This window comes from Schistocerca serialis, chromosome 6 (assembly GCF_023864345.2).
Source record: "Schistocerca serialis cubense isolate TAMUIC-IGC-003099 chromosome 6, iqSchSeri2.2, whole genome shotgun sequence".
Taxonomy (NCBI): Eukaryota; Metazoa; Arthropoda; class Insecta; order Orthoptera; family Acrididae; genus Schistocerca; species Schistocerca serialis.
Genome location: NC_064643.1, coordinates 447,995,574 through 448,008,204, shown reverse-complemented (window position 1 = coordinate 448,008,204; position 12,631 = coordinate 447,995,574). Strand labels below are relative to the sequence as shown.

The window sequence follows — 12,631 nt, the reverse complement described above, 5'->3', positions numbered from 1 at the left end:
GCCGCCTTCTATTTTTTTATGGAAAACTACTGATTGGTGTTTTCTCTTTATTTTGATGTATATTTCGTTAATTTTATATGACTGTAAGTATTTTTAATTTATTTTGAAATAATTTACTGCACAAACAATTTCTCAGGTTCCATGAGCACTCGTTCAGTTATAAAATATCTCGGGAACTCTAGAAGGTGGTGATTTAGGTTGACTTTTAATAAACATGCAGCTGCATAGGTTGGCTATATTGGCTGCTGTAATATAACTTCCAGTTTGTGGTATGATGCATGGTATCATCTATGTTTCGTAAGGCGCATTCCATGTTTCACTGCATATATTTGAACTTTTGCTCATTGAGTTGTGTTATTCTCTGACTCCTCCAAAGGGAATATCTAAGAAGAGAAGAAATAAGGAAAATACACTCATGCTCATAAATTAAGGATAATGCTGATACCTGGTGAAACAATGCTCTGGTGGGCGGTTTGCAGGTTTAAATCACCTCAGGGTATGACCACGCGGTGCAGTTGACCTGTGGTCGTCGCACGGTGGCGCTGGTAGCAGTCCACATACGCAGAGGTGTGTTGGTGCATGTCAGAGTACGGTGCAGCGAGTACGTGTGCAGACGTTTTCAGTCGTGCTAATGGTGACTGTGTGTTGAAAATGGCTCAAAGAACACATATTGATGACGTTATGAAGGGTAGAATACTAGGGCGACTGGAGGCTGGACAAACACAGCAGGTTGTAACATGGGCCCTCCGTGTGCCACAAAGTGTGATCTCAAGATTATGACAACGATTCCAGCAGACAGGAAACGTGTCCAGGAGCTACAGTACGGGACGTCCACAGTGTACAACACCACAAGAAGACCGATGTCTCACCATCAGTGCCCGCAGATGGCCACAGAGTACTGCAGGTAGCCTTGCTCGGGAACTTACCGTAGCCACTGGAACAGTTGTCTCCAGACACACAGTCTACAGACGACTGAACAGACATGGTTTGTTCGCCCAGAGATCTGCAAGGTGTATTCCAATGACCCCTGATCACATGAGAGCCCGTAAAGCCTGGTGTCAAGAACAAAGTACATGGTCATTGGAACAATGGTCCCAGATTACGTTCACAGAAGAGACCAGCTACAGACTGAACAGTGATTCTGGCCGGGTTTTCATCTAGCGTGAACCAGGAACAAGACGCCAACCATTTAATGTCCTTGAAAGGACCTGTATGGGGGTCGTGGTTTGATGGTGTGTGGTGGGATTATGATTGGTGCACGTACACCCCTGCATGTCTTTGACAGAGGAACTGTAACAGGTCAGGTGTATAGGGACATCTTTTGCACCAGTGTGTCCGCCTTTTCAGGGGTGCAGTGAGACCCACCTTCTTCCTGATGGATGATAACGCACGGCCCCACCCAGCTGCCATCATGGAGGAGCACCTTGAAACAGAAGATATCAGGCGAATGGAGTGGCCTGCCTGTTCTCCAGACCTAATCCCCATCGAGCACCTCTGGGATGTTCTCAGTCAGCATATCGCTGCACGTCTTCAAACCCCAACGACAGTTCAGGAGCTCCGACAGGCACTGGTACAAGAATGGGAGGATGTAGCCCAGCAGCTGCTCGACCATCTGTTCCAGAGTATGATAACCCGTTGTGCAGCCTGTGAACGTGTGCATGGTGATCATATACTATACTGATGTCGGGGTACACGCGCAGGAAACAGTGGCGTTTTGTAGCACATGTGTTTCGGGACGGTTTTCTCAACTTATCACCAATACCGTGGACTTAGAGATCTGTGTCGTGTGTATTCTCTATGTGGCTATGCGCTTAACGCCAGTTCTGTGTAGTGCCACGTTGTGTAGCACCACATTCTGCAATTACCCTTAATTTATGAGCATGAATGTATATTCTACAGAACATGTCCCGTTGGAAGTTTACATCAACAGAATGAGGTTAGGGCAAGCAGCACTGAACAAACTTCTTCTCCACCAAGTGCCTCCATGATGAAGCTTGTGTACAATGAAACCATTTCCAGTAATATCAGTTTAATTAAAGGTTTAAGTACACTAAAAACAATGTTTAATCAAATTATATGCTGTAATTTCTGTGACTGGTAGATAATAAATGCTGACAGTGCTTCTAAAAGAAATGGTTTAGTTCTTAGTTTGGAAGTCTCTTGTTTGAGTCATGATAGTAACAAAGAATTTTGGACATATGAACAATGTAAAAACAATAACCTTTCTGAGACGAATGTCATGTTTCTAAGGGCTGATATGCGTCAGAAAAGGCCCTAGGACTGGAAAAACTGCGTGCTCTTACGAATCTGTCATGGCCCCTACTACACAGATGTTTTAGGGGAAACAGTAAAAGTAAGTGCAGACGAATCAATGAAGCTGCAACGGTGGAAGCAGTTGAAGAAATCGGTGGTAACAACGACATTTGCACAGCATTTGACGAATCATGGCACAAATGGTGCCACTAAAATTTCTTGTGGAGTTGCCTTAAGTAGCGATAATGGGGACGTGTTTGATGTAGTATTATTGTCAAAACATTGTCGCGGATGCACAAAAGAAACAATTTCATGAACATGACTGTCAGAAAACATGAGGGATTCAATGGAGGAATGGAAATTCCTCAACTGTGGAGATCTTTCAGCACTCACGAGAACAACGTGGGGTTCACTATGCTAAATTCACTGGTGATGGTGATTCCAGTTCATTCAAATCAGTAATTGGTAGCAGGCCCCGATGACCTAACACCGCAGAAGTTAGGTGTCTGCTATGTGCAGAAACGAATGAGGACCCGATTGTGTAAAACCAGGCAGAATTTTTCTAGCAAAAACATTGAAGATGTCAAGAGTGTTAGACGACGTTTGACTGACAAAACAGTCAGCTAAGTGAATACCACAGCCATGCGATTAGAAAGAACACAAACAACCTAGAAGAAGTGAGAAAAGCAGCAGGGTAAAGTTTTTCCACAAGATGTCAAGTGACGGGAAGCCACTCTCACATAACTTGTGTTCAACTGACTGGTATCAGTACCGCAAAGCTGAGGCAACAGGAACCGGATATACCCATAGAAACACTAACCCTGATGCTGTTGGAGCAGTAATAAAGCCAGTACAGAGAGTTCTAGAACGTCCAGATCTTCTGAAGAAATACCTCACTGGAAACACTCAAAATGTAAAGAGTCCTTCAACAATGTTATATGGACCAGGGCGCCAAAAGACATATTTGTAGGCTTCAAAACACTGAAGACTGGGATCAATTATGCTGTGATGACCTTCAATAATGGAAATGCAGGCAGAGTAAAGTCCTGAAGCAATTTGGAATCAAGTCTGGCCATAACACAGAAGCAGTCCTACGAGAACTCGGTAGACAGCGAGTCTCCAAGGCAGAAATTGTGTCCAAAATACAACACAAGCTGCGAGATCTCACAGCCGGAGGAACAGACTGCATCTGGTTGATCATCAAGAAGATAAAGATTACAAGGTTCCACAGTTTTAGACTGTCTCTTCATTCGATAGTCAGCTTTCCTTTACTCCAAGTTTCAAGGGCGAGTTATTAAAAACTACTTGTTTTTGCAAATGTTTCCCATTTTATCAGAAACTATTGAAACTGTACATATAAAATTTTTACCTCTTTTTGACAGCGGTATTATGTTTATGTGGATCTCAAAATCTAATGATAAAATTTTTTTTTAAATTACATAAAATCTTAAGACTTTTATTAAAAAATTAATATCTTGATTCCTAACAAAGTTAGATTCTTGATGGCCAATCAGTAGATGTATATGGTGTGACTGAATCCTGGCAAAGTTTTGTTTTATTACCTTGGATACTTGCTGTGGAACTGTTCTTTCTAGCTGTAGCTCGAAAACTACTTGTTGCGAGAACCCGCACGTTCGGAAAGACAACTGATATCATCAGGCTAATCCTTACTGAACTGCGGGTAACATTTTCTCTTGCCGACGCCTTCAATCCATTATGGTTTAATAACGAAAGGCACACATCACCGAAGGAAAATAATCGTTACCGGTGAGTGCCATAGATATAATTTGCTATTGGTTCTCAACAATTTGTGGTACGATGAAATATGAGAAATACTGGACTGTCGGCCATAGATTGAATAAAAAACTGTACTTTAACGAGCTAGAACGATCGACAAAAAGTTTTGACGCTTTACGATAACTCGAAATCTCATGTGATCAGAGCAACTGTGCAAAAACAGTGTTACTGACTTTCTCGTGGTAACTGCTAGAACTTTTTCGAAGTTGTAGTGGTTAAGAGTAAGTTCCCCAATAAAGTAGCTGTAAAATGTACCGTATCCTATTTCTGTTTCTATACCATCAGATATCGAGATTCCAAGTGAATGCTGTCAACGTACTAGTATCTAAATGGGAGAAACCTAAACTTCGAATGATCCCTATTTCGGCCAACGAAACTTGTATTCAGTGAAATTTCTGTTCTTTACTGTTTCACTGCCGAATCTAAAACGTCAAAGGCAACTGTGTAATATAATTCATCTGTCTAATATAGTTCAACGATTAACTCATACAGTATCCGTGATACATGACATTTTCGAAACGCAATAATGGTTTGGACATTCAACAATCATTATATAATGGCGCACGGACAAAATATTTAAGTAATCAGTTGCGACCTTAGAAGCTGCATTCACCTGTTGTCTTCTGCAGTAGGAAGAAATTTATACCTGAACAACATACCTGCGAATGCGGAAGGTATTTCGAAAGCATGGTGGAGTCGTCAGCTTCGAACAGACGAGCGGGCTTCCTGTGACCAACTGTTGCGCGCGGTCCACCTGCCTTTCAGTGATCAGCGTCGACAGCGCCACTGGGAAATCGGTGGCCAGCAACTGAACCACGTCGCCGAAACGCACCCATTCCGCAGCGGGCGCTAGTTCCACCTAGCGGATTAAACGAAAACTCGCTGACATCGTCACACTGCGCGGAAGAAAGCAAATGATACAGGCTATCTTTCTCAGCTTTCCGCTACACGAGCGGCGATTCTCTTTTTGTGTCATACAGATATGATTACAACACTCGCTCAGTGACAGATTCTTTTCTGGCATGCACTCATCACTGACTACGCGAGTTAGTGCGTAGTGCGACAGCTCAGATTTCTGTGATGTAAGTAAAGTAAGAATTTCGTCTTCGATCCGCAGTGCTGGAATTTCTTCAGTACTCATTGCGAATTTCGTCTCTGATAATTCTTCGTAAATGCGGCTGGTGCCGAGTCGCACTTTGGCTCGAATTTCAGTTGAACTGCAGCCAAATCGCACACTTTGCTATGTGAGTTCTCGGGCCGAGAAAAGGGATTTTTTTTTTTTTTTTTTTTTTTTTTTTTTTTTTTTTTTTTTTTTTTTTTTTTTTTGAAGCACAACACACACTTTGGAATGTTGCATCAAATATCATGTGTGGTAACAAAATACACGCGATAGTATTACGTATATATTGGATTTTCAATGTACGCAACACTCTAGCAGAAAGAATGCTATTCTATAAGCTCCTGAAGTCTGCAAAAGAAAAGCGCAGGCACTGGACTGGCTCAAGAGGACGTCGTTATCAGGATAAAGAAAACTGGCGTTCTACGGATCGGAACGTGGAATGGCAGATCCCTTAATCGGGAAGGTAGGTTAGAAAATTTAAAAAGGGAAATGGATAGGTTAAAGTTAGATATAGTGGGAATTAGTGAAGTTCGGTGGCAGGAGGAACAAGACTTTTGGTCAGGTGAATACAGGGTTATAATTACAAAATCAAATAGGAGGAATGCAGGAGTAGGTTTAATAATGAATAAAAAATAGGAGTGGGGGTAAGCTACTACAAACAGCATAGTGAACGCATTATTGTGGTCAAGATAGACACGAAGCCCATGCCTACTACAGTAGTACAAGTTTATATGCCAACTAGCTCTGCAGATGAAGAAAGTGATGAAATGTATGATGAGGTAAAATAAATTATTCTGGTAGTGAAGGGAGACGAAAATTTAATAGTCATGGGTGACTGGAATTCGAGAGTAGGAAAAGGGAGAGAAGGAAACATAGTAGGTGAATATGGATTGGGGCTAAGAAATGAAAGAGGAAGCCGTCTGGTAGAATTTTGCACAGAGCATAACTTAATCATAGCTAACATTTGGTTCAAGAATCATAAAAGAAGGTTGTATACGTGGAAGAATCCTGGAGATACTAGAAGGTATCAGATAGATTATATAATGGTAAGACAGAGATTTAGGAACCAGGCTTTACATTGTAAGACATTTCCAGGGGCATTCTATTGGTTATGAACTGTAGATTAAAACTGAAGAAATTGCAAAAAGGTGGGAATTTAAGGAGATGGGACCTGCATAAATTGACTAAACCAGAGGTTGTACAGAGTTTCAGGGAGAGCATAAGGGAACAATTGATAGGAATGGGGGAAAGAAATACAGTAGAAGAAGAATGGGTAACTCTGAGGGATGAAGTAGTGAAGGCAGCAGAGGATCAAGTAGGTAAAAAGACGAGGGATAGTAGAAATCCTTGGGTAACAGAAGAGATACTGAATTTAATTGATGAAAGGAGAAAATTTAAAAACGCGGTAAATGAAGCAGGCAAAAAGGAATACAAACGTCTCAAAAATGAGATCGACAGGAAGTTCAAAATGGCTAAGCAGGGATGGCTAAAGGACAAATGTAAGGATGTAGAGGCTTATCTCACTAGGGGTAAGATAGATACTGCCTACAGGAAAATTGAAGAGACCTTTGGAGAAAAGAGAGCCACTTGTATGAATATCAAGAGCTCAGATGGAAACCCAGTTCTAAGCAAAGAAGGGAAAGCAGAAAGGTGGAAGGAGTATATAGAGGGTCTATACAAGGGCCATGTACTTGAGGACAATATTATGGAAATGGAAGAGAATGTAGATGAAGATGAAATGGGAGATACGATACTGCGTGAATAGTTTGACAGAGCACTGAAAGACCTGAGTCGAAACAAGGCTCCGGGAGTAGACAACATTCCATTAGAACTACTGACGGCCTTGGGAGAGCCAGTCCTGACAAAACTCTACCATCTGGTGGGCAAGATGTATGAGACAGACGAAATACAATCAGACTTCAAGAAGAATATAATAATTCCAATCCCAAAGAAAGCAGGTATTGACAGATGTGAAAATTACCGAACTATCAATTTAATAAGTCACAGCTGCAAAATACTAACGCGAATTCTTTACAGACGAATGGAAAAACTGGTAGAAGCCGACCTCGGGGAAGATCAGTTTGAATTCCGTGGAAACGTTGGAACACGTGATGCAATACTGACCCCACGACTTGTGTTAGAAGAAAGATTAAGGAAAGGCAAACCTACATTTCTAGCATTTGTAGACTTACAGAAAGCTTTTGACAATGTTGACTGGAATAATCTCTTTTAAATTCTAAAGGTGGCAGAGGTAAAATACAGGGAGTGAAAGGCTATTTACAATTTGTACAGAAACCAGATGGCAGTTATAAGAGTCGAGGGGCATGAAAGGGAAGCAGTTGTTGGGAAGGGAGTGAGACAGGGTTGTAGCCTCTCCCCGATGTTATTCAATCTGTATATTGAGCAAGCTGTAAAGGAAACAAACGAAAAATTCGGAGTAGGTATTAAAATACATGGAGAAGAAATAAGAACTTTAAGGTTCGCCGATGACGTTGTAATTCTGTCAGAGACAGCAAAGGACTTGGAAGAGCAATTGAACGGAATGGACAGTGTCTTGAAGGGAGCATATAAGATGAACATCAACAAAAGCAAAAAGAGGATAATGGAATGTAGTCGAATTAAGTCGGATGATGCTGAGGGAATTCGATTAGGAAACGAGACACTTAAAGTAGTAAAGGAGATTTGCTATTTGGGGAGCAAAATAAATGATGATGGTCGAAGTAGAGAGGATATAAAATGTAGACTGGCAATGGCAAGGAAAGCGTTTCTGAAAAAGATAAATTTGTTAACATCTAGTATAGATTTAAGTGTCAGGAAGTCATTTCTGAAAGTATTTGTATGGTGTGTAGCCATGTATGGAAGTGAAACATGGACGATAAATAGTTTGGACAAGAAGAGAATAGAAGCTTTCGAAATGTGGTGCTACAGAAGAATGCTGAAGATTAGATGGGTAGATAACATAACTAATGAGGAGGTATTGAATAGAATTGGGGAGAAGAGGAGCTTGTGGCACAACTTGACAAGAAGAAGGAACCGGTTGGTAGGACATGTTCTGAGGCGTCAAGGGATCACCAATTTAGCATTGGAGGGCAGCGTGGAGGGTAAAAATAGTAGAGGGAGACCAAGAGATGAATACATTAAGCAGATTCAGAAGGATGGTTCAAATGGCTCTGAGCACTATGGGACTCAACTTCTCAGGTCATTAGTCCCCTAGAACTTAGAACTAGTTAAACCTAACTAACCTAAGGTCATCACACACATCCATGCCCGAGGCAGGATTCGAACCTGCGACCGTAGCGGTCTCGCGGTTCCATACTGCAGCGCCTAGAACCGCACGGCCACTTTGGCCGGCGATTCAGAAGAATGTAGGCTCCAGTAGATACCGGGAGATGATGAAGCTTGCACTGTATTGAGTAGCATGGAGAGCTGCATCAAACCAGTCTCAGGACAGAAGACCACAACAACGGACTCTGGCTCAAAAGAGCATTATTGTAAAACAAGGAAGGTAGTTTTATGATTGTTGACTGTACGAAGAGTCATGGTAGGCAGTGTGGCTGAGGGGAATAGCTGTTTCGAATGGTCTCGGTCGGTGATGATAGGTGGTGATGATACAGACCGCACACGACGATACTATGTTGAAACCAACGCCTCGATCAGCTGACTAGTGGTGGCAACCAGTTGCAAGCGACTTCTGCAGTATGCTGTTGAGTTAGCAAATGTTTCTTTATCGTAGTGGTGAAATCTTGAGCACCGTTTAGTTGCACAAAAAAAACAAACACGAGAATAAGTCAGTGAATTTACAGGTTGAAGCTAAGTAGTGACATCGTTGGCAGGCAAATACGAATGGTCTGCTACCTGAGAGTGTTTACTTATGTTTATGCCTTGGGAGGCCTAATCAGATCAAAAACTCGATAAATGAAGAAGACTTTGACTCGTTAGAAACTTAATACCTAACTCACTGCAAGAGTTTTCTCTGTAAACAATTTTTCTAATATGTCTTATTTTCAAACTATTTCGGTATCTGTACGGCATTCGGCAGAAATCATGAAAACTACACGCTTCTTTCATACACAAACGGAACATTAAGGACAGAAATGCAAAAAAGACACGAATTCACTAAACAACTATAATTCAGTCACTTGGAAAAGTGAAAAGCTGTGAATACAGGGTTTCAGACTGTTTGTTTCCATTTCACCTTCTCAAACGTAAAGAGGTTAAAGGTCGCGTCAACAGCGGGAATTTCGAAGAAGGTGGGTTGACTGTCCTACTATGTGTTGATTTCGAACTTTAACGTGAAGAAGATAGAGGCGTGCGCCATGTATATGACTTGTTTCAATGGCCTGAAGGCCGACGTAAACGATCAAAGTTGTTTGTCAAATACGCTCTTATCGTTCCACGGATTTGTAAAACAAGCCTACACATATACCAACATGCTTTATCAATTTAACATCAATTTTTAAACAATGCTCTTTCTATATGCTGTATTTTGTCACTTTTGGGAATGGCTACACTCGCAGGTAAAGCATTTCTAACATCGATTCTGGCGCATCGTTTAAAGCAGAAGAATAAATCAAGAGGATGGTCCAAGAAACAGTTTAAAACGATATGAAAACCCGTTAAAGGAAATATTACACTCGGAATATGATGATTATGTAAAATTACTGCGAATGGAGAGTGAAACTTATATTACTTTATTTATAGTTATTTAGCCCTCACATTGAAAAAGAAGGCATAAGTGTGTGGAAGTTAATTCTCTTCTACTTGGTCCGCTAATGACAGTTCATTAAAATAGCACAACGTGGGAATATATAGCCTACATCGACTGTGGGAGATCCGGAGAACTTAGATTTTATTACTTTAGTGCACTTCGGCTTGTACGTTGTGCGTGGAATACTGATTTTCTTCTTTAACCTCTTTTACATAATACTTTATATGACTGGGAAAGATGTGACACCACAACCGTTTTAGTTAACTTTCATTATCATTTCGTCTTTATCCTTATCGTAGCTTCCATAGTTGAGCAAACTCACGACACACGGAGAGAAATCGTAATAAGACTATTTTTTACTATACATCAATACAACGTCCACCATTTTGTCAAATTTTTCATCAATCAAAGTTTGTCAAACATACTCTATGTTTGATAAACACGCCAAGCAGAGCCATAGACAGTCAAATATTTGACAAACAAAGTAAAATCTGACGAACTGTTTGTTCATGTAAAGGGGCCTTAAAGCAGCTGACAACTTTTTCGGCATAGCCAATGTAGTCAACCATAGTTAGCAGCTGGCGTGTTCAGTGCGTCTGCTCCTGCACTGGCCGAGTTAGAGATCATGTTACATGTAACTGAATTTGAATTGGTTTAAACTAGTTGATTTGTTCAATGAAGATACTGTCTGCACACATTACTGAAAGCTGAAGTTAGTAGCGACCGAAAACAAGTGAATATTGGTCCAAAGTCGTCGAAGAAGCTCGAATCTACAGAGGTACCCTAATGCAGTAATCATGACGCCAACGCCTTAAGCACTCTGCCATAGTAGGAAAATCAAAACACTGTGAGTTTAATGTGTGTACTGCATTGTCATTCATCGAAATATGTTTGTGTAAATATAGTTGTTTGTGTTACCTATGGGTACAAAAAAAGATGTAGAAAGTCAGCTGTTACTTTCTACAGGTAAGTGCTTTAACTAAAATGATACTTTTGGTTAAATATGGACAATTCGTTCCGATGTTTACAATCACTGGCTTCAAACTTTTATGATGCCGTACAAAGGAGAGCGCAAGAAAAATTTGTGAACAAAGCATTGCGACGAAATATAGCACACCAATCAAATGCGGCGCAATATGTTCAGAGCACTTATACAGAGTTCGCATTGATTGATTTTGTTATTTTATACAACTGTTTGTTTTCCAGTGTTACCAAAAGGAGTTCCCCTCAATCCTGATATATCGCCCCATGACAATATTGATCAAATCAAGAGAAAGCTGAATACACTGTGCGAAGTGAATATGCAATAAAGTAAGAAAATAAAGCTTCTGCAGCAACCAAATTGTTGCCTCATGTGATAAAGGCCTTGCAAAAGAAGAACCACGTAGATAAAAATTTCTGTCATTCTTACAAAATGTGTCTTAGCTCTACAAGAGCACACAATTATTTCAGGTAATTGGTAGCAGAATGTGGCTGGAACACCTAGTTACACTAGTGATGCTACTTGTTTGTCAACATAATTCCACTGATTTAATGGTTGGTGAAATTACAAATTAAGAGTGTTAAGGAGACTTCATTTCTGAATATTTGTGTGCCGACATGAGACATCAATACCATCAGATAATCACGTGAGTGGTGAGGTAAGGCGGTTACGCCTCAAATCCAAGATGGTGGCGATGACGTCGTCCAAGATAGCGGCCGTGACGTCAACTGATGACGTTATCCAAGATGGCGGCCTTTGGCTAGAAGATAGGTAAATTGGGCTACCTCCACTAAACTAATCCCCCCCCCCCTCCAACCCCAGAAAATGGCGGGAAGTTCAAATTCCATCAGGACAATACAACACATCTCTACTAATCTAAGAAAATGGCAAGAAAGAAAGGGCAGTTGGGCTACCTCCAATAACCTAAGTCATCTGATCATCACCTCATCCTAGGAAATGACAGGAAGAGGACTCGACCTACGCTGGACATAAGTATTTATTTTGTATGCACTATTTATTTAAACAATTAGAGGCAGTACCACCATCAAGTGTAGTCACCATGGGGTCTGCAGCCCAACTGACCTAGTAAATAATACTGCCACCGGAGGGCACTGTTGACCGTTCTGTGACATAATCCAAGATGGTGGTCTGGGGTGGGGGAAATTGCGGTAAACAGTGTGGTCGCCATGGGGTCTGTGATACGACTGACCTGGTACACAGTACTGCCACCAGAAGGCGCTGTCGTCTGTTCTGTGACTTAATCAATGATGGCGAGGGAAAATGGAGGAAACAGTGTAGTCGTCATGGGGTCCGGAGTCCAACTGACATAGTACACAGTACTGCCACCAGAGGGCACTGTCGCTCATGCCGTGAAGTAATCCAAGATGGCAGGGGGAAATGGAGGAAAACAGTGTGATTGCCATGGGGACCAGCGTCCAACTGACCTAGTGCACAGTACTGCCACCAGACGGTGCTGTCATCCATTCCATGATGTAACCCAAGATGGCTGTCTGGAGGGGGAAATGACTCAGCTTGTGCTGGGCTGCTGGAGAGAAGAAGGAGTGTACTTTATTTATTTTGGGACAATTTATTTAGAGATGCATTTGAGTTAGTATATTTATCACACTGATACAAAACACACGGTTTGACATGCTTGGGGTCACACCACACACCCTACAGACCTGTAAACTACTCCTAAATAATGCATTACTGACACACAAACAACTCCTAAATTACCAAAATAATTTCAGTACACAGCGCACAGATATGC

General features: G+C 41.3%; 1 protein-coding gene across 1 annotated transcript in view; it reads right to left on the bottom strand.

The window, feature by feature from the left end:
• LOC126484913 (cilia- and flagella-associated protein 161-like) overlaps window positions 1-12,631 on the bottom strand; it is a 188,498-nt gene that overhangs the window by 108,580 nt on the left and 67,287 nt on the right. The window contains exon 2 of the mRNA XM_050108513.1: window positions 4,710-4,909. Coding sequence (XP_049964470.1) covers window positions 4,710-4,909 — 200 coding nt within the window. The remainder of the gene's footprint in view (window positions 1-4,709; window positions 4,910-12,631) is intronic.